General features: G+C 38.3%; 1 protein-coding gene and 1 long non-coding RNA gene across 13 annotated transcripts in view; both read left to right on the forward strand.

Moving 5' to 3' along the window:
* RGS7 (regulator of G protein signaling 7) overlaps nucleotides 1-22204 on the forward strand; it is a 255301-nt gene that overhangs the window by 162511 nt on the left and 70586 nt on the right. For all 12 annotated transcript variants that reach the window (XR_012055108.1, XM_072927072.1, XM_002196167.7 and 9 more), the window contains exons 5-6: nucleotides 11431-11537; nucleotides 21465-21516. Coding sequence is in view for 11 of the 12 variants with exons in the window: in XM_072927072.1 (XP_072783173.1) it covers nucleotides 11431-11537; nucleotides 21465-21516 (159 nt within the window). In the remaining variant the exon portion in view is untranslated. The remainder of the gene's footprint in view (nucleotides 1-11430; nucleotides 11538-21464; nucleotides 21517-22204) is intronic.
* On the forward strand, nucleotides 12864-21044 carry LOC140683732 (uncharacterized). Its single transcript, XR_012055109.1, has 2 exons — nucleotides 12864-13141; nucleotides 19272-21044. It is a non-coding gene; the product is annotated as an uncharacterized lncRNA (long non-coding RNA).

The raw sequence follows: 22204 nt of genomic DNA on the forward strand, positions 1-22204 counted from the left end.
GCCAATTTAATTGAATAAAAGCAGTTGAAATCCTATTTCATCTTGCCGAAAACTGCTGCATCTATTTATAGTCAAATAAACAAAAATGTTTTTATATTTACATGTTATATGTAGTATTTGATGACTGGTTAGTGTGAGGCTTTCTCTTGGTTTTGTTAATAATTGACTCTCCTCTCCTCTCCTCTCCTCTCCTCTCCTCTCCTCTCCTCTCCTCTCCTCTCCTCTCCTCTCCTCTCCTCTCCTCTCCTCTCCTCTCCTCTCCTCTCCTCTCCTCTCCTCTCCTCTCCTCTCCTCTCCTCTCCTCTCCTCTCCTCTCCTCTCCTCTCCTCTCCTCTCCTCTCCTCTCCTCTCCTCTCCTCTCCTCTCCTCTCCTCTCCTCTCCTCTCCTCTCCTCTCCTCTCCTCTCCTCTCCTCTCCTCTCCTCTCCTCTCCTCTCCTCTCCTCTCCTCTCCTCTCCTCTCCTCTCCTCTCCTCTCCTCTCCTCTCCTCTCCTCTCCTCTCCTCTCCTCTCCTCTCCTCTCCTCTCCTCTCCTCTCCTCTCCTCTCCTCTCCTCTCCTCTCCTCTCCTCTCCTCTCCTCTCCTCTCCTCTCCTCTCCTCTCCTCTCCTCTCCTCTCCTCTCCTCTCCTCTCCTCTCCTCTCCTCTCCTCTCCTCTCCTCTCCTCTCCTCTCCTCTCCTCTCCTCTCCTCTCCTCTCCTCTCCTCTCCTCTCCTCTCCTCTCCTCTCCTCTCCTCTCCTCTCCTCTCCTCTCCTCTCCTCTCCTCTCCTCTCCTCTCCTCTCCTCTCCTCTCCTCTCCTCTCCTCTCCTCTCCTCTCCTCTCCTCTCCTCTCCTCTCCTCTCCTCTCCTCTCCTCTCCTCTCCTCTCCTCTCCTCTCCTCTCCTCTCCTCTCCTCTCCTCTCCTCTCCTCTCCTCTCCTCTCCTCTCCTCTCCTCTCCTCTCCTCTCCTCTCCTCTCCTCTCCTCTCCTCTCCTCTCCTCTCCTCTCCTCTCCTCTCCTCTCCTCTCCTCTCCTCTCCTCTCCTCTCCTCTCCTCTCCTCTCCTCTCCTCTCCTCTCCTCTCCTCTCCTCTCCTCTCCTCTCCTCTCCTCTCCTCTCCTCTCCTCTCCTCTCCTCTCCTCTCCTCTCCTCTCCTCTCCTCTCCTCTCCTCTCCTCTCCTCTCCTCTCCTCTCCTCTCCTCTCCTCTCCTCTCCTCTCCTCTCCTCTCCTCTCCTCTCCTCTCCTCTCCTCTCCTCTCCTCTCCTCTCCTCTCCTCTCCTCTCCTCTCCTCTCCTCTCCTCTCCTCTCCTCTCCTCTCCTCTCCTCTCCTCTCCTCTCCTCTCCTCTCCTCTCCTCTCCTCTCCTCTCCTCTCCTCTCCTCTCCTCTCCTCTCCTCTCCTCTCCTCTCCTCTCCTCTCCTCTCCTCTCCTCTCCTCTCCTCTCCTCTCCTCTCCTCTCCTCTCCTCTCCTCTCCTCTCCTCTCCTCTCCTCTCCTCTCCTCTCCTCTCCTCTCCCTCTCCCTCCCCTCCCCTCCCCTCCCCTCCCCTCCCCTCCCCTCCCCTCCCCTCCCCTCCCCTCCCCTCCCCTCTCCCCTCTCCCTCTCCCTCTCCCTCTCCCTCTCCCTCTCCCTCTCCCTCTCCCTCTCCCTCTCCCCCCCCTCCCGCAATTTGAGATCATTTACTTGTCCAATTGGTTGTTACTTGGAAGAAGAAGCTGACCCCACCTGACTACAACCACCTTTCCAGCAGCTGGACAGAGTGACAAGGTCACCCTAAGACCCCTTTTCTCCAGGCTCAACTCCCTCAGCTGCTCCTTACAGGACTTGTGCTCCAGACCCTTCACCAGCTCTGTTGCTTTTCTCTGAACATACTCCAGCACCTCAAAGTCTTTCTTGCAGTCAGGGCTCAGAAAAAACAGCTTTAGGTTTTCTTGAGCAGCAGCAGCAGTTACCTAGCAGGCACTTATTGGGCGTATACAATTGGGAAGGTTAATCTCTAAAATGTTTAGTATTTGTCTAAATTCAGTTTCAACTGCCATTTTATTGTTTAATGAATCAGTATCATGTAGTTTTACATGATCTCACAACTCACTTTTTGCTGACATCAGTAATGTTATACGTTCAGCAAATTTTATATCTGATGTAATTTCATCATTCACCCCCTTTTGTAGATAATTTAGGAATATCCTGAACAGTCCAGGACCTACTAAACACAGTTACTGTGGTTACCCCCGCTTCAGTGTAATATTATTATTTCAGTGCAATATTACACTATTTAGTGTAAGAACTGATCTGCTCTGCCTGACCTTTATTCCCTCCTTTCTACCTATTGCTATTCTCATAATCTGCTTAATACCTTTAGAAAACATTTGAGGGAATCATGCCAAGAGCTCCCTGGGAATCCAAGATAATATGTCAACCAGATTTTCATAACCTTGTATGTTCTCTATTTCCACATAGCAGCACTCACAGAGTTGTGAGGCATATCCAGCAACAAAAGTCATCCTGAATCTTCCTTTTTTTGTTGCATTTATCTTTATTTTCATTCCTTCTATCCTTTATTATAGTCCCAAATGTTGTCTGTATGGGTGTCTGTTTTGTACATCTTTTTTTCCCTCTCCTATTTCCCCTGGATGTCTTTCTAAAACCTAAGGACATACTTTTCAACTTTTTTCCTTTGGTACTGAGGATGATTAAATTATAAGTGGCACACTATGGCTGACAGTTCAGCCATTTAATATTTTATTTGCTGTAAAACACAGATTGACCATTATTTTGAGCCAGATACTTCTGTTCATTTTATCAATTTATTTTAAAGTCTGATAGTTTTTGCTGCTGCTGTTCTCATCAGTCCCATCTCTTCCTTCTACATTTAGATTCTGTCACTAGAGAAGAAATAGGTCAGTCATTGAGGCTTTTTCTCTTTTTGTGGAAAAAAAAAAGGCACTTATGAAAGAGTTTTTTTCTAAGCTATTTTTGCTAGTTGATATCTTTATTTCTTTATTTTTAATAGCAGAGTTTGGCTGAACTGATAATTCTCTATAATTATCTGTGTAAATCCATTGCAAAGGGGAGAAGTGAGCACTAGGAGTTATGGGAGTTATGATAATAGGAACAAGGGATGGTATAAAACGGACTTTTGCAACATTGGAAATTTTTCTGCCTCATTTTGATGAGGACAGTGAAATATCTTTTATTTGCCAACAAAACTACTATAAATAATGGACAAAGAAAACTCTCTAAAAATGATCCTGTTTGTAATAAGTGCCTTGGGGATTCTTATGTATGTGCATCCCAGATAACTAAATCTGATCACATGGAGAGTGGCATGTTATTCTTCAGAAAAGCCACCTCCACACTCTTTGTTGTTACCCTTCCTGAGGTAGGGTCCTGAGACCCTACTTTTTCTTGGTGTGTGTCTCAATGACACAAATTTACTTATAAAGCTGTTAACTCCTGGTGGACTTTAAAAATCACAGCACTCTTCCCACAGAAGAATGTACATTATTTCCAGTATTTTATGCTCTCAGTTTGCTGGATGTATGAAAAATATTTTTAAGAGAATTATTTTCTTCTTTTTTGAATTGAGTGCAGTGAGAGGCAGTAATTTTTCTAGCCGTGGCTGCTGCATGTTCTTTGTATTTTCTGAACTGCTTGGTCATAAGTGGGTGTTCTGTGATTATGATAGCAATGCATGACAATGACACAAAGTTAATGATTGGTACAATAGCAATTCATATCAAAACAGACTTAGAGAGTAAAAAAAGTGTCATGATTCATCTTGACCAGCAGTAATCACTGCGAGAGTCAGTGCTACCTATTGCTTCCTGCAGCCAACTTCACAGACTCCATGCTAACTGATGTCCCTCTGATTCAACTGTATTATCTTCTGTAGTTTCTTCAGGAACAAATACTTTTTGCACTGAAAAAGCTGCGCTTACTTTTTGTATTTGCTGGCCCTGAATGCAAGTGGTGCATCAACCACACTGGTTATTCACATGCCCCACATTCAAGTGTGGTAAAGAAGGGGAGAAGAAATGGCACTGTGCTGCAGCCAGGAAAGCACACCATCACACAGGGCACCATGTCTGAGAGAGCCATGATGTAAAGTAGCTTTCCTGGCTGATACTAACATGCACAAATTCTTGGGTGTCATGTGGAGAATGAATCACATGCTTCCCCACCAAACATTTGCAGCCAAACAATTTTGTCACATCTGTAGAGTCAGCCACTGGGGGCGAGAAAAGCAGGAATATCTGGTGTAGTAGCAGCGACTGGCAAGTAGTATACAAGAAAACCTGAAATAATAGCATAATAACTATAATACTGAGTAGAAGTAGTCTATGCCCAGTATTTTGGGTCTTTTACAAATGCTTGAAACTGTGGAGCAAGGCTTCATCTTAAGGAGTTCTCAAAAGTAGTGTATTTACAGTAATTGGAATTTTTTGTGAAATTTTGGTTCTCGTCTTTAGGGGGTTTGCTCAGAAGGGTGCACATATGACTTCAAATATTAGCTCAGAGTTTCATACTGGAGGAGGGATTGAGTGAAGTGTTCAGAAATGTCTTACGGAGATAAGTTCAGAGAGTCATTAGGGAAAACAAAACACACAGGTTTTGATTTCCTCTTTGATTTTGCCTTACAGAAGCATGGGAATCAAAGCTTAAACCAAAAAGTTGCAATTTCAGAGGAAGATCCAGATGGAAATACAGGAAACCCATACTTCAAGGGAGTTTGGATGTCACCCTTCTATCATTTCGATTTGAAGAGACAAAAGATAGTGATAGAAGAGAAAAAAGTCTGTAATTTCTACAAAACTGAAAATAGAAAAGATCAAAGAGTAATAATAGTGAAATTAGAGGAAAAGTTTTATAAATGTTGACTTTCGTTGGTACAGCACTACGTTCCACTGCTGGAAAGCCTGATTGCTGGTGTGATATTGATAGGTGCTTTAAAAAATTGAGGCTGGAGGTGACAGGGAAACAATAAAGGCAATTGTAAACATTTTCAGGCTGCTTTTCATGACTGCATACTGGATCAACTATGGCAAAATCTAGTTACCAAATTGTGCCATGTTTGGTTTTGTCTGGTATTTTAAATCTATCTGTTAGTAACAGCTTGGATGAATTTCTTCCAGTCTCTGTAACGATGCGTTTCCAGCTCACTAAATATATACCACAAACAAATATTCCAGAGGTGAAGTTATAGCACTGCTCAGTGCCAGCACCTGACTCCTCATTTGTCTGTTTCTTGAGACCTCATGTTGCAACTCCAACTTTTTTTGGTCAACATGAAAGCTTTGGTTATCTCCTCAAGTCATTGCATTTTGACATCTCAGGTATCTGCCTTTCAAGATACAAATTTATTAAGAGAATAAAAGCAGACTTTAATAGGACATAGCAGCAGATAATGTGTAATGATCTGAAATGCAGTGGGAAACAATCACATAAGAAAATTAACAGGAAATACTTAAAAAGTTTTTACATGGAGGGTTTGTGTGTTGATAGCTGGGAGATGCAGCATCTTTTTCAAGGACTACTTTTTTCCCCTCCAATGTGATAATTTTTTTCTTTTTTTTTTTTTCCCTTTCCTGTGAGTGAATAAATGTCTTTTTTTGTTGTTGTTGTTTTTGTCTTGTTCTTTTCAGAAACTGTAGGCCAGCTTCCCCTTTCCTTCCATCTTTGATGGTGATATGTCTTCTGTTGATCTTATCTAGATAAAAGTTTTTCAAATTTAGGCCAATTCTCCCATTCACCCACATTCTGTGAGTACATAAGGCAGGTGTTCCTGTAGCAGAGTAATCAAGAAAACACTCTTGAGCAGGCATGAGAAGTGGGACATTGTGATTATGTAGATGATTGTGATCAGATTTATTGCTAATACAGAATCTAAACTTTGCCAATAAAATATTTAAATACCAACTGTATCATCTACCACAGTGGATTACAGTATAATCAGGCTGTGGTCCTTCCTGTGAAGGAAGACTCCCTTCCTGTCAGTAAGACTCCCCTGATTTCTAAACTTCTTAGCCAAATCTGGGTGCAGATGAATGCACTTAGTCTCAGGTTTGGTCAACAGTTGATGCTTATAATATAAGCAGGTATAGCTAGAAATGTTCATGTTTGCAGTCTTTGACCTCGCAGAATTCACAATTTCAAAGCAAAAAAACATAAATGTAGCTATGCTAGGCTTTTATCTCTGCATTTGACTGGATTTTAGTGCATTTTACTCACCCATCCTAAAGTGTTCTTCACTTTTGGGCTAGATGTACTTTGCCAGAAACCCTGCTGAGGGGAGTTTCCATCCAGAAACTGTGTCCAGCCTTGGAAGACCAGTTTGCCTAGTTGGACCAGTCTCCAGAAGCATTTTACACCCTCTTGCAGGCTGATGCGGATGAAAGTCAATCATCTCATCTCCCCGTCACTGGAATGCACTAATCATGTGAGCATCCAGAAATTCCTCCTGAAATACCCACCTGGTGTCTTTATCTGGCAAACCACATTGCCCGTCAGAGACAGAGGCAGAAAGGGGAGGATGCAGGAAGACCCAGCTGTCTTTCACCACTGTCACAGTGCCTGTTTTGAGGGATGTTTTTGTGAAGAAAATAGTTGATGCTTCAGACGTGCATCATTGTTTCTAGATTTGGGATGCACTGCATGTTGCACATCATGTGTAAGGGTGAAAATTACCATTCTTTGGGCAAATGACGACTCATAGCCCATCTCTGATAGGTTTTCCTCCTCACCTGCTGACCGATGCTCCTACCACAACGTCTGCCCTATTAATGGCATCAACAGACACTGTCTAGCACAAGAAAAATCCTATCTATTTAGGTAAGATGCTTTGTTGGCAGATAATATGGTTTGTGATGGTTATCTTGAAATCAAATAATAATCTCTTTTTAATTGTGTTTGGGTAAATAGTGCCTCTTCCTTCACCACAAGGTTTATCCTCCTTGAAATGACTCACACCAAGTGCTGCTCCCCTTACAAATTCAATCCTTCAGATGGGACAAAAGAGAGTGGTTTACAGTGTTGTGGGTGTTCAAGAATGTTTCTAGCTGGTTTATTTTCTCCTCTTTAAACACCAGTCAGGCCAAGACAGTGAGTCGCTCCTACGTGTTATGTCAGCGTGAGAAGCAGGTTGTATTTTATTACTCTAATCCTTTGCAGCTTGTGTTCATACTGGCAACGAAATGACAGCAGGAGTGAGGTGAGAGTAAGTGATAAAGTCTTGGCATTAGACACTTACAATGAATATGTGCTTGTGAAGTTCTGACTCATTAATTCTTTTTCCAGGCTGCTGTATGGCTTAGCAGTGCACTTCGGTAATGTGATGGATTTTAGATTTGACGAATAACCTAAAATACCAAATATTTTATTGTTTCATAGGAAAGGAAGTTTTCATTTGTTTGACATTTCTGGATCCTAAAAAAAAATATATGAAAACTGGGAAGTTTGGAGTTTTCACTGTTTTTTACACCAGAAAGCAATTTTAAGGATGCAAAATGCCTCAAGTCGCATTCCTTGTAGGAAATCTTTCCCCATAGAATGTAAGACAGGTTTCAAAAAAGGACTTCTGAAAGTGGAGCACAATTGGAAAATACTCTATTTTTCTTTCCTCACTCCCTCAGAGATTACTGTAAGGTGCTTCAGATGTTGCGAGACTGTATTGTTATGATACCATAAAGTGTTTTATGAAGTTCAGAGTAAAAATAAATATAGATGCCACATCACAGGTAGACCTCAGATGTGTCTAAGAAGATAGAATTCACACTAATCAATGAAAACATATCCTTTAAGGGGTTTCAAAGCACAGAAATGTCTTTATTCCAAATAAAAAGAAGGAACATTCTTCCTTTTAATTCCCTCCTGTGGACATATTGTAAGAAGCAACTTGTTCCACCAATACCATACCTTGAAATTTAAGATGAACAAACTGCCAGCAATTCATGCGTCTGTGTACACTTGCATCTAAAAAAATGAGTATTTTTTTCTTTTATTCTGTTTCTCCAATTTTTTGAATTTGTATTCTGAATACATATAAACATTACTCTTTCTACCTGGCAACCAGTATGTCTAAAAACATTTCTTTCTGGCTTTTTCTTCTTATCTAATCTTCATAGACAGTTTTGATGTTCCATATTTTTTGATGTTTGCCATTTTTCCAGAAGAAATGTGCTTCTTAGATGAAAATCCTCCAGCTTCATGCACAGGAATGAAGATATAGAAGCTGTCTGTATTTGAATTCTAGGAATTTAGGCATGTCAAATTGGTCTGCTGCTGGCTTCATTTTCTTTTTCAAGCTTATGGGTTTGTTTCCTAAATACTACTGTTGTACTTCATTGGCTTCTTACAGTAGTTATTTTCTCAGTCTGATTTTAGCAAATTGTGATGGATATCAAAGTGTTGCCTCTGTAATACACTGGACAACCTCTTGCTTGGAGATTGGAAACCTCCTGAGCTGAGTTTTCTTTCTGTGCTGTAGTTCCACTGCTGCATCATTACTGGTCATCTACCAGCCTGGTGTAAGACAGGAATACAAACTTGTGGATGTTACTCGTTGGGTATAATTTTGTAGCACTCGAAGTGTGAGCCACAGGTGGATCTTAGGTGGATACAAAAAGGGAATATTTATGCATTTATATTCAGGTAATTGTGAAAGAAGCTGATGGATTGACAACCATAAAAAAAGAAAATTAATTATGTATTATTTAAGGAAATAAAAAGAGAAATGTATATGTCCATATTAAGGTTTAATAGCTGAAGAGACAAAGATATACCTTAACATTGAGTTAGTGTGGATTCCAGCTGAATGAGATTGCCTGAGGCAACAGTATAATCACCTTACTCCCCATACAAAACTGGAGAAGAGCTATAGGCTGCTGTTGGGACTAATTCAGACCTTAAATAACTGTAATTGGCTTCCAAAGAAGGGCAGGCAGCTCTATTTTTTCATGGAGAGCTATTATGACTCTCTACTTGTTTATATGATTCAGTCAGTGAGAGAAATACAAGCTCTTACTGCTGCTGTATCCAGCCTTGCTTGCAGTATTGGCTGTTCTGTCAGGAGCTTTCAAATAGTTTCTTCTCCAAGTGTCTTCATCCCTTTTTTTATCTTCTATATTCCACTTCTTCTTGACCCATCTAGAATCACAGAGCTGTAATATTATTCAAGCTGAGAAGGACCTCAGGGGGACTTTAGTCGTACTTCTTGCTCAAATCAGTGTAAACTATAAAGTCAAATATGTTGCCCTGGACTTTATCTGTTCAGGTCTTGAAACCCTCTAAGGATACAGATTACACAGTGTGTCTGGGCAGCCACTCCTGCTGCTTGGCTGAAAGTCAGAGCTATGCCTGATTTGGTTTAGTACCATTTTATCTTTTATTTATTTCTTCATTTATTTTCTTTATCACCCTGCAACTCCATAAAGATCTTGTCTCCTTCATTTTGAAATCTCCTTTCAAGTATTGGAAAGGTACTTTTAGACCTTCCTTTTTTTAAATCTGACAAAGCCCAGTTCCTCCAGCCTCTCCTTATAGGGTGCATTCTCCAGCCCTTGTGATCTTGGTGGACTCCCACTTGACTCAAAGTTTGTTGATATCCCTTTTTTGTACTGCAGTGGACATGTTAATCAAATCTGTAGTTTGTAGTTGGACATTGTAGTTTAGATATGCTCTAAAAATTGCTGGGTAAAAGGAAATAATATTAGCTCCTTGTGATCTTCAAAAATATTATGATTCAGAATCCAGGAAACGCATGAAAAAAAAATCTGGAACCTATTTAGTGTATGCTAAATCAGAAGAGAATGCTCTCTCATCTGTGTCAGAGCTCCCTGGCAAGCCCTGTCGCCCTTGTCTGAGAAAGTCTTTCTCTAGAAAAGTCAGCACATTTCTTCCTTGTTTTTCTCTCATTCCATTAAGATACATAATACATGCAAAAATAATTTTTTTTTGAGTTGGCAATAAGTTGCAATGTGAAGAACAAAGGAAAGCTTAATAAAATTAAAAGGCAGATGAACTGAAACAGTAAAGAAAATGTCAATGACTGACAACTACAAAGTATTAATTCAAAATTTCTGATTCCAGGGACAACAGTTTCTGTCAGCTTGAAATGACTGAATAACAACAACAGATAAACTTTATATATTTAGGACAAAGTTCAGATGGGGATTTACAGACATCACAGGCACAAGGAACAAAGCAACCCTCTTCCTTCTGTTAGAGAGATTTCTTGTAGGCTTGCAACTGGGAAAAGTCTAAACAGCATTGTGGAGTTTTACATCAGGCTGCAGAGCTCATTGCCAGAGTGGGTGTCTTGTATTTTAGGTAATGGCTCTGGCTGGAGGGACAAGAATCAGTTTGCTAACACAGGGATGGCAATAAATATTTGCTATCAAATAAACCCTGTAGGGTTATGTGCTCTCAGTTAAGTACTGTCCAGATCCTCTTTCTTGTTCCTTTCACATATTTGCTGGCTTTGGGTTAGCCTAAATATGTCCCACTGCTTCTCCTGTATCTCTTATGTGAGTCAATGTCTTCAGGTGAGCAAAGGGAGAAGGAGGGAATTTTTTGGGATGCTGATGAAGAATGGGTAAATAAATAAGCTTTCTCACATTGAAAATAATAATGTCTCTATTTGTCAGCAAGAACAGATGTCAGGATTCAAATTTCTTTCTGTGTGATCATGCTTGACTGCTGGTAGGGTGCTGCAGTGGTGTTTTTAAAAGTCAAGACAAGATAAATCTGTGCTAGCTATTACTGAAAGCCAAATTACGACAATAGGAACAAATGAGCACTTCTAAGAGGATGAATATTAATCTGGGCATTATCCGAAGGGGTTGTGGTGTCTCTCTCCTTTGAGTTATTAAAAAATCACTTGGACAAGGTCCTCACCTAGTAGCTTAAGGTTTCTCTGCTTGATTGATGGGAGTTGGACAAGATGACCTCCACAAATACCTTCTGCCTCAACTGTTCTAGGAACCTGTTATCCTTTGCTATTTTTCCAGTAATAAACCTTTGAGGAAATCTCTATCCTTCACAGTAGCTCTGATAAAGCTACTAAGAAAGATATCACATAATTGGAATCAACTGTTTCAACATGTAATCAGAAACTGTTCTGAAGAAGAAAAGTAGGCTGCACCATCAAGGTAAAAATGATACCTGTTTTCAGCTTCAGAACAAGTGAGTGAACCTTAAGGCTGCCTTTTAATGTCAATATAAGTAGTGGAACTGCAGCTACAAATGGGACATATTTGTTAAGGAAAGTGCAGTGGTTTTTTGGTTGCATCATTATATTACACAGAAAAAGACAGCTCTTTTATGATGGTAGGACTTTGAGAACAAAGTGGTTATCTGCAGAATATCAGGTGAGTCTTGACCACAAAACTAAATTGCTGGAAAGAAGTTATTTAACTTTTTAAGTTTATCTTTCTTTTTTTTTTTTTTTTTAAACAGTTGAAGCTCTGCATTTGGGAACTCTGATGGCAGCACATGGCTATTTCTTTCCAATCTCAGACCATGTTCTAACATTGAAGGATGATGGCACCTTTTATCGATTTCAGGTAAGTATTTTCAGTATGTTCTTGACTTGCACAAATGGAGGCTCAAAGGCATTACAGAAAATTCATAGCAAATTTAACCATACTTTGTTTCTTATATAACCTGGTAAAGAGTAGAAATTCCCCTAAAAATAATAAAAAAAAAATGGTAGAAGGATTTTATTTATAGATTTTCAGCAAAATGTTGATATGATAATGACTATTTTGATATCTGGAATAAAAGTGTGATAATGCTGAATGTGGAACTATCTCTCGTGAAATAAATTAATGTAGTATTTTTGAAATACAGTAAACTATATTATGTTATTGCCTCTTATTCCTACTATAGTATGAATTTAGAAAGGGGGAGGTATTTTAAATATCAAGTCTGTAGCAGAAATCTGATAAATAATGGAGGTAATATTTATTTTTCTTCTTTTGTGAGAATTTCCTTACTGGTAACTCAGTAGTATCAGAGTAGTGTGTATTCTTCTAGCAACTACACAGACATTTTTATATTGATCTGTCAGTCCCATTGCATACAACAAACAGGCAAATCGTTCAGAAAAGCTGAAAGCATAAATATGTACATATGTTTATACCTACATTCGCACATATATATTGTTCAGAAACCTCCATAGTTGTATTTCATGATATTAAATTTCAAACTAAGGCCTTGGGAGCAGAAGTGTTGTTTTTATAATAATGACTAGTGGGCTAGAATTTTGCTAGAACAATATTGCTGATAACTTGAAACAAATATGACTGCAAAGTACCAGATTATGGATTCAATGGAAAGAATTCACTTTTCTTGTCCTGTGCCACTTTTGACAATGGTGGCTGTGTTCTGTATGGCTCTATTAGATGGTACTCCTGGTAAGTATCCCCAACAGCTGCTCCAAGCTCTTGTTTAGCTATTTATTGCTTTGAAATTATATGATGACTTGATGACTATCACTATGAAATTGAGTTTGCTAATTCTTCTTTGTTACTTCTAACTGTATTAAATACTCAGTAAAATAACATCTAGTAGAACAAAATCTATTGTCTTCAAGATATGAAGGTCTAAACTTTGTCTTAAAGATTGTTTAAATAAGAAGCTGTCAAGAATAAAATAGGACTGAAATTTTGACCTTTCAAATGCAGAAGAAAACTAGTGATTGCAAATCAGTCATAATTTCAAACATTGCATTATATTAATCTCTGTACAAGACTTTCACCAATATTTTGGCTTAAGTGTCATAGGCCTATGTAAAGGAAGAGAAAGAATTGTAATATTTGTATAAGTCAAAATCTTAGCGTGAAGAGGATTAAATATGCACAGCATATTCTGGCAATTAAGAGAATGCATGCAAACAATATTATCGTATTTTCATATTTAGATCTTGTGTGTCAGACTGCAAAAAAGTTGTTCTTCAGCAGAACAGAAAGTTAGATGTGTACATGGGTAATACTAAGAGCAAGTATTCCAAGCCTCGTCCCCTAGATCCACAGTTACTTTTGATCCTGGAGAGAGTATTTGAAGGAAAAGTGGTTTTTTAAGCTCATGAAGCTTCATTCTCCTCAGTGCTCAATATAAAGAAGGCAGATGGCACATGGTTGAAGGGGCTTGCTGATGTGCTTATAAGGTAAGTGGAAAGGAATCATAGAGTGGTTGAGGCTCCAGTTCTTGGTTTGGTGTCTGAATAAGCAGTGTCCAGAAGAACAAAATATGCAAGGACTTAATTTTGCAGAGAATAGTAGTAACTTACAGGAGTGCTAGTCATTGAATTCTGCACAGCTGCCTCCATCTCTAGCACGAGAAATAAGCACCTCTGCTGGCATGATAGTCTGACTGAAGGAAAGTACGGACTGGAATTAGACTCACCATGGACCACTGAGAGTACTGCAGCTACCCTGCTGTGAGCTTTCCTCAGAGAGGTCCACAGCCTACGTCTGGACACAAATCTTCAGTGAGGGCTAGATTATATTACCTTCTCCGTGTATTTACATAAGTTAAGAATTTGGCACCTATTTGACAAATGCATATGAATTAAGACACTTTAATCAAGTATTATCTGCAATGTTTGGCTTGTTTGCTTTTCTGTGGTACCTTTTGCAGTGCTATTCCCATGCCAACAATGTGACTTTGCTGTTGTGACAATGCAACTTTAGCTGTTAATGTACAGGATGAGAAAAAATTCATCGTGGTGATTTATAACAGCAAAATTTGTGTGCTTACATCTCCATGTTCCCCACCAAAATAAGGCTGGTATAAAATCTGTTACTGAACTGCTAAATTAGAAGGTGAAGAGAACATATTCAACGGGGAGGAAAGTTTGACTGCAAATGTGTGAATTTTGCACTAGAATAGACGTTCAGGTTCTTTGCGCATAGTACCCTCTTAGTACTGGACAGGATTTACACGTTTCTGGATATTTTGATAGAAGGAGAAAACCATGCACCTGCCAGCACTGAACAGCTCAAAAGCTGCACCTGCAGAGAAATGTTGGCAATACAAAGACCTAGCCTACAAAAAAAAGGCTAGCTATAGTAATGTTCTCCATGTGCTTGATGTTTTGTTCTCCAAAGGGTGACACATTCCCTCCTGACAGTAAAATTATCCCTAGCTTGTTTTAAACCACCTCCTGTTGTATAGAAATAGCTAAAAGCTGTGGAGATTGAGCTTCATTTGGACAAATGCCCTTTTATGGGCAAAAATTATCCTTTTCCAGTTATTACTCTTTCCATCAGGAGGCAGGAATATAGTTACATCTTCTTTTTTAAATAACGTGAAATAAAAAAAATATTCTGGATCATTCAGTGACCTACTCAGGTGTTAATTAGGTTCATTTCTGTGATATCAATTTAATTCAAAGGAGATGAATATAAATATTAATTGCCTTATTAACAGAGGAATTTTTTTATTAGACTCAGTAAGAAAAAGCAGAAACAGCTGCATTGCCTTTTCATGGTAATTTAAACCTCTGACTAAAAAAGGCGCTCACCATCTTTCTCTACCTGAGAGCAAATAAATATGAGGGGCTCAAATAAGAAAAGCAAGCTGCATCTTGGAAAACATATCTTCCCTGGCCAGGGATTACTCATGGAGTCGTTTCATTTATGTTCACACATATGATAATATGTCCATCTTGGTGAGGAATGCCTGATTTGCCCTCTCAGCGGGTAAGTTTCTGTAATATCATCCCACAGAAAAATATGCTAATTTCTTCTACAAGCCCTGATCTCCTGATGTTAATTGAGAAAAATAACATTTCGCAGTATCTTTTGGCTGTAAACAAACTCCCGGGATACCCTGGATTAGTGATAGTCACACTCTTATTTTAAAATGAGATTAATTCATGATTTAACATTAATTAATTTTCTGAGATGAGGGTTAGGTTGTGCTGTTGTTTTGAACCTTTTAAGATGAAAGGCACAAATATCTGAGGAAAAATATGAAAACAGGAACAGTTTCTTGTGAAAGCAAAAGTGAAGATAGCAGCAAAATTCATGGACTTTGGGAAGACGAAGGAGTGGACTTTGATATTTTCTCCTGTTCTGCCACTGGGAACACTTTCTTGACAGATATGTTTAACCATTCTGGCCTTGTCTTTCCATGCCTAAATTAGGGATAAAATTATATAGCAATGACTGTAAGGACCTTGAAATATCTTTGTTGCAAAATAGTTTAGAGTGTGAAGTGTTCTGGACACCTCATGTCTCAGGTGGAATTCTATTGCTTTACACGTCACTTTTGAGTCAGCCTTACTGAGCTAGCTTCTTCTTGGCTCGCTCTGGACCAGCCTCTGGCCATTCCAAATTCTGAGTCTGTGGCTGAACATTACAGCTCTACAGCCACTCTCCAGAGCCTTTCTGGATCATCTACTGTGCCTTGAGGGAAGGATTTTATTTTAGAAAGGAAAAAGAAACAAGTTATATTATGCAGCATTTGGCAGATTATTTTTTGGCAATTGTAGGTGCGATGACTATTTCATCGTCTTTTCAGGTCAGGCTTGGTATATACAGGTTCTATTAAGGTTTCTGAGGGAAAAAGATTTTAAATTCATGTGTCTTTCTGACTGCCCCATCAGTGCCACTTTTGATTTTTTAAACTCCTTACTCAGGTACACTTTGCCCCACACTGCTTGCCATGCTTGTCCTCTTTTCAGTTAGAAAAGAGGAGTCACAGAGCCAAAATCTTGTTTCCAAATTCCTCAACCTCTTTTTTAATTATTCTGAGTTAACCATGGAGCACTACTTGCTTCCTGTATGGGCTTGACAGTGCTAGAATAGCAACCTTACCATTTTACTTCACCAAGAAATCATTTTTGTGAAGTGCAACGAATGTGAAACAAAATGCCAGTGAAATCTGCCATCCATCATGCAAAGCATTTGAAATTGTGCATAGCCACTTTTCAGCAAAGGCTTAATTTCTGCTGTTTATAAACACTCCCTGGCGCCTGAGAGAATAGCAGTAATATGCAAAGGTTTATAAGTGATTTGAATACTTCTCCCCCATCCAAGTAATTGGATTTTAAAAAATTTTGTGGAGTGGAACAGAGCAGCTTCAGAGACAACAACTCTTTTCTTATTACTATCAACTAAGGGTAGGTGAAAGATGCTTAGTGATTTCCCTCTTTGGTTATACAGTTTAATGCATAGAAATTAATGCTGTTTTATAAAAACTTATGGGTAACACTGATTTTTACACATGGCTGTTTCATTAGCTCAGATATTGTTATTGATTAATTTTGAGGTAAAACCAAAGCAGATTTATTTAGTTTATCACTGGATTCCTTACAATGCGTAGCAGCCACTGCTGCTAGATTTTTATTGTGGAATATGTGCTATATTACAGGATTTTGTTTCATGTGACTTTCATTCAGGAGAATTATGGATTAATGTGGTTAGGTTTACCTAATGATATTAGTGTATCACTCAAGCAAACCTGTATGTGTTGGTGTGCGCAAAACTAGTTTTCTGGTTAAAGGGCATGAAGGTCCTTTTAACTGTTTTGTTCTGGAGGTTTAAATGTATCTGCAATCATATCTGCAGTGCTAGGTAAGCCTTATTTCTTTAGCTCCTGACTTGTTCTGGCTGCTGATTCAAGTTACACCTACAATCAAACAAAATGCCTCAAAAGCATACTGATAAAAACTGGCAGCATTATTTCTGCCTGGGCTGATAAACAGTACTTGACTTTCCCATAGCCGTACCACCCACCTTCCTTCAGCTGTAAGTGGGATGTCATGGCAAAATGACAAATGTTCCCTCTTTAATACTTCATGATGAACTGCTTCATATTTGCTTCTGAGGAAAAGTAAAATTCTTAAGGATGATAATTCCTTCAGGTTTTCTACTCTCATGAAAAATGACCAAACCACATCAGTATTTCATTATCTTCTCCTTGAAAATGGTGGTGTTATGTAATGTACATGTTAATAAATGTACATGTTAGACCATATCCATAGCTCTCCTGGGTGAAACCTTCACTTATGAGCTTCTAGATCATGAAATCAGGCACACAGGTTGTGTAATATTAATTCTATAGGAATATGTGACATTGCAAGGGATGCTATAATTTTTCTACAGTGTATTTTGATATGTGATTTGTAGCAAATAGTTGAACCAAGCTTTGTTTGCATAGTTCAACAATTTAGAAGGTAATTTATATGAGCAGAGCCTCCCTGCATTGCTGTGGGATATTTTTAATAGCTCAGATTAGAACAGGCAGTTTTCTCCTTTGCACGTGCCTCCTATTCTCATTCCTGACCTCATTCCATTAGACCAGGGATCTTCTTATCAGACTCTTCTTTTTTCCTAATCCTTCTGTGCTGAACAAGGCAAATATTTTTCCTGAAATCTTCATGGATAACCTCTCTAGCAAATTCTTCTCAGAGACTGTTAAATATCTGGAGCATGAAATTGTGTGGAGATTTCTGAAACAGAAATGGAAATGTAAACTCAGCACATGCATTATAGTCATGTGTTATGCGATTAAACTGTTTGATGTCTGTAACAAGGAACAAGGTAAACTTCAGATTAAGACCAGAATTTCATGACTGCTAAAACCAAGCAATTAGACAAGAAAATGTGGAATATTCCTTTGGAAAAAACATCAGTAATTTTAACTACATGCCTGTTTATTGTTGGTGCTTTTTGTCCATACAATCACAGCATTGCAAAAGTCCATTAATCAAAAATCGATTTTTATATCAGGCTTTGTTTTCAGTGTTTATAATTTTCAAAGATTTTTTTTTCTTGGTGTTTTTGGACTTTCTTTCTGTTTAAATCATAATCTGTACCTTATCCTATATTTTGTCTGTCTTTAGGAGAGTTTTCCCTATCTCTGTACACATCAATGCCATTTCCTGCTTTGAAAATGTATAATAGATATCTACTCTTTCAATAGAACTTTATCAGCAGCTGTAGCTGAATTTGAGCACATATCTTAGGGTGATATCATAAGCTGGTAAGAAAGTAATGTAGAACTTTGCCTTGGTCAAAATACATACCATCTAATGTTTATTTCTCCACTAGTTGGGGTTTTACACTGTCAGTGACTTAATTTTTGAAAAATCCAAATATTAGTAACCTTTAGCTTTCAAAGATCGGAAACATATAATGTATTACAACTTTTCAATCTAGAGTAGATGTAGAAACATTATAAAAGAGAAATTTTAAACTTTTTACCTTTTCTGGAAATACATTTCTTCCCTTTGCTGTAATCTTCTGAAACTCCTCTGCTTTATACATTTTTTTTTTTTAAATAACTGTCCATGTTTCAAAGGTTACTTGAATGAATATTTTTTTAATGTATAAATTACCCTTTGAGTAATTGCACCCCTTTAAACATCATGCAGATAATTTAGTCCTTTTGATAACTCTCACCAGTTGGATAGTAATTGTTACAAAGTACTGGAGATAGAGGAGAAAGAGAAATACCAGAGGAAGAGTTTAATCATAATATTTACACATGCATATAAATCACAGTTCTGAGGAACCAGGGGTCATTCTTTAGCTTCGTGAGGCTTTTTTTTTTTGCTTTTTTGGAAATAAACACAGTTTACTGATATGAAAACACAAGAAATCCTTAAGCTTTCTGTGCTGAATTTCATCAGCCTTCTAACCTGAACTGACCTCATAAAAACATTTCCCTCCCTGAATTTTTTTTGCCCTGTAGCCTTATCTCCATGTCCAAATTAATTTTGGGCATGTTCTCAGAGCTGATTGCAGGCAGAATTGAACTTTGTTCCCTCTGGGAGCCAGCTGGCTGGAGGCCAGCTCTGGCCAGGCTGCAGTGCCTGAGCCAACGAGCTGCACTTCTCAGCAAGTCCCATTAAATGCATCCCAGCACCAGGCAGGCAGGGTCATGGCTTGCAGTTCAGAGACAGCTTGTGCCTGCCCAGCTCAGAGCTTTGGCAAGGAGACCTCGTGCCTCTGTGAAAGACCTTTGTCTGCCCACCATCTCCCTCCTTTAGACTCAAACAAGGAAGGCATTTAATGATCTTCTGTACTTATCTATACTAGCTGTTATTTGAACCCCTTTCTCATCTTGTAATGTCTGCCTTTTACTGGGGTTTCTCTTTGGCTTACACTATCACACATCTTTGAAACCTTTTAATATGGCTTATCATGTGCTTTGCTAATTAAAACTCATGTTCTGTTTTAACTTCTCTGTTTTTATCTCCCTAGCACAGGGAGGCTTACACTCATCCTTAGTAGCCAGTGCTACTTATTATTTTCTGCTTTTTCCTCAATCTCCTCCACATTTAGGTTGCACCATTTTATCCTTCAGAAAAGCCTTAAAGCCTTGATCATCTCTGTCTCCTAGCAAGCTAAAATGACAACATTTCACAACACTGAAGAGCATGTGCCCTTTCCCATACTGTTTAATGCCCACACTGTCTTCACCCCCCAAAGTGCAAGTTTCAGTAAAATTTAAATGTGCTATTTCAAATAAATACTGAAAAAAGTACTCTGGCCACACATAGCTTTTCATTTATGTATGAAACAACAGAGTCTTCTTCTAACATCACTAACATAGTTGTGAATATATAGCATTTGTTCATAGCCTGTTGTGAAATGAATGCTGAAAGCAAAGTTTGTGATTTTTCCCTAAGTCAGAAGATGGAATTTGTTTTTAATCTCAGCTGGGATGGGAGTATATGTAATTTGTCAAGAGAAATCCTAAGTATGCATGAGGAGCTTTAATAGAGACTTTGCAGCAAGCGTGCCCACACTGGAAGAGTTTCAGCTGGAGAGCTGCTTGAGCAGATATAGTTTCTGTATGTATGTTCTGTATGTTTGTCACTATGTACTTTATTCAGAAGCTCAGCTTGAACCTGTAAACAGAGGTTAACTTTCCTTTTAGTAGAGAAATGATGTGGCTGTGATTTTCTCCTTGGGCCTCTCTGGATATACATTTTGTGCCCCAAGGAAGGACTGTTCTCACTTTCTGAGTTTGTAAACTGTATATTTCAATGATGGTGACTTTTTGCTTTATATGGATCACTATTAAATTTTATAATTGCTTCTCCAAAATGTGCTGAGTACAATTAATTCTTTAGGCATTCATCTTCTTTCTATTTGTACTTATATGTGCTTCTACCGGTCACTTTGATTTCAGTGGCACTGTGAAGGAATGGTTGATTGGAAAGTTACTTATTGTTGCTCCCTTAAAAATATACCAAATGGCTTGCAAGAAGCACATACTAGCTTTTGAAGTTAGCTTGTGATAATTCCTTTTTTATCCTTTAGCTCCTTGCTGTTGCTTGATTAATAGCAAGTTCTAAATTGCTTCTATTAAATTTGATGTGTCAATGTTACAAAACCTAGAGATTTCTCACGATATATATTTAATTTGACAATTGGTGTGAATGTGTCACCCTTCAGCCCTGTTGGTTCCCAGATTAACATTGAAACAATTTTGAAGGGAAGTGGGCAGCAAAGAGGTTTCCATTTTTGCAGCTGGGAGATTTTTGAGCAAAAAACCCAATAAGAAATAGAGAGTAAAGCAGAAGGTTTTCCTGAAGAACCACCTGTGTTTTGAAATACCACTCAAACCACTTCACACATTTAATGAGTTGCATTCAACTGCTCAAATATTATGTAATTCCCTGTAGCTGTGTGTATGTGTTTATGTATAGATCAGTCACTCAATCACAGAATATTTTGCATTGGAAGGGACCCACAGGGATCATTGAGTCTGACTCTTAAGTGAATGGCCTGTATGGGGATTATGTACTCTATAAAAAATGCTATAATAATATGTATTTTAACCAAAAGTTGCTATTTTAAAAATGAAGTAATTTATGAAAATGTCTATGCATTCTTATTTTCTCCATTTGTTAGAAGTGAATTCTTTTAACAATAAATGTAGCAAGTCTCAATAAGTATAGTGTTGAAGTAGTTTTTGGTACTTTATTGTCTTTTTCTTAGGAAAAGAACCCCACTTTTAAAATCAAAACCAGTAAATAATTATTAAAAAGTGGATTTTGATGTCTTTGTGAAAACAAGATGTTTCTAGTGGCATTTTTAAACACATAGCACCTAGGAAAAAGAATTGAATATTAATCTATGAATGAAAACTCTCAAAAATCAAGAACTGAATGAACTTCAAAGCATCTTATACCTCTAAACCTGATTCTTCAGGACATGTGAGAGATGTATGTCTAGGGAAGATGTAAAAGATAAGCCCTTTTCCTAGCCTTGTGGGTTTTGTTCCCTTAACTTTGAGAACAAAAACCCACTTTTTTTTCTTTTTCAATGTAATTCTAACACTAGCGTGATAAACAGGTGTACAAATGTAATTTTCTGTTTTAATGCCTATCTAAAAACTGTCAAGTTATCAATATAATAGATCTACCAAAAATATAAATTGATTCTCAAAGCCAGTAACAATCCAAGGACTGTATAATGCTTGCGTTGTCTAACTTGAGTTTCCTGCTTCTTTTTTTTTGCCTATAGACACCCTATTTTTGGCCATCAAATTGTTGGGAGCCGGAAAACACAGACTATGGTCAGTGTAGAAATATTTCCTATTTCTTTTAGAAATTATGCATTTTATTAATGAATGTGTCATTGCAATCTGTCTTGTTTCACCATCCCACTCTTTAAAACATAATTATATGTCATATAATTCCTGTGCAAGAGCTACTGATATTGAAATGAATGTGTTGCTACCTTTTTCAAAGTTTATCAGAAGCTTATCAAAGTCAAATTTTGGAGTGGATCTGAGGAAAAAAGAAAAAAAACCAAGCCCCAAAATTCAAGACTCACCGAAACCTACCTTACTATTTATATTCTCTGTTTGCTCCAGCAAGTGTAATTATTTACAGTGAGAGAATCTCAGTGAAGCAGTGGAGACTTTATAGATGGTTGTGCAATGGTTATTATCAGACTGAGACCCAGAGATGTGCCTAGTTTAGAACTCTTATTTCTAATATACACCATGTGGAAAATTACTTATTATGAAAACTAGTATAGTTCTAATATGAACTGTATTAGAAAATACAGTTTATTGTTTATTTGCCTATATTTTGTAATTACTGATGTGTGCTTCGACTGCAGGTAGCAATGTATTAGGAAAAAATATTATTAAAAATGATAACAAAATTAGTTCCTCTGTACATAAAATAGTGACCTAAGTTTTAAAGAAAGTGTATCTATGAGCAGCCTCCTGTTCGTTCTAATCCAAACTGTAAGTA

This window comes from Taeniopygia guttata, chromosome 3, assembly GCF_048771995.1.
Source record: "Taeniopygia guttata chromosome 3, bTaeGut7.mat, whole genome shotgun sequence".
In the NCBI taxonomy this organism is placed as follows: Eukaryota; Metazoa; Chordata; class Aves; order Passeriformes; family Estrildidae; genus Taeniopygia; species Taeniopygia guttata.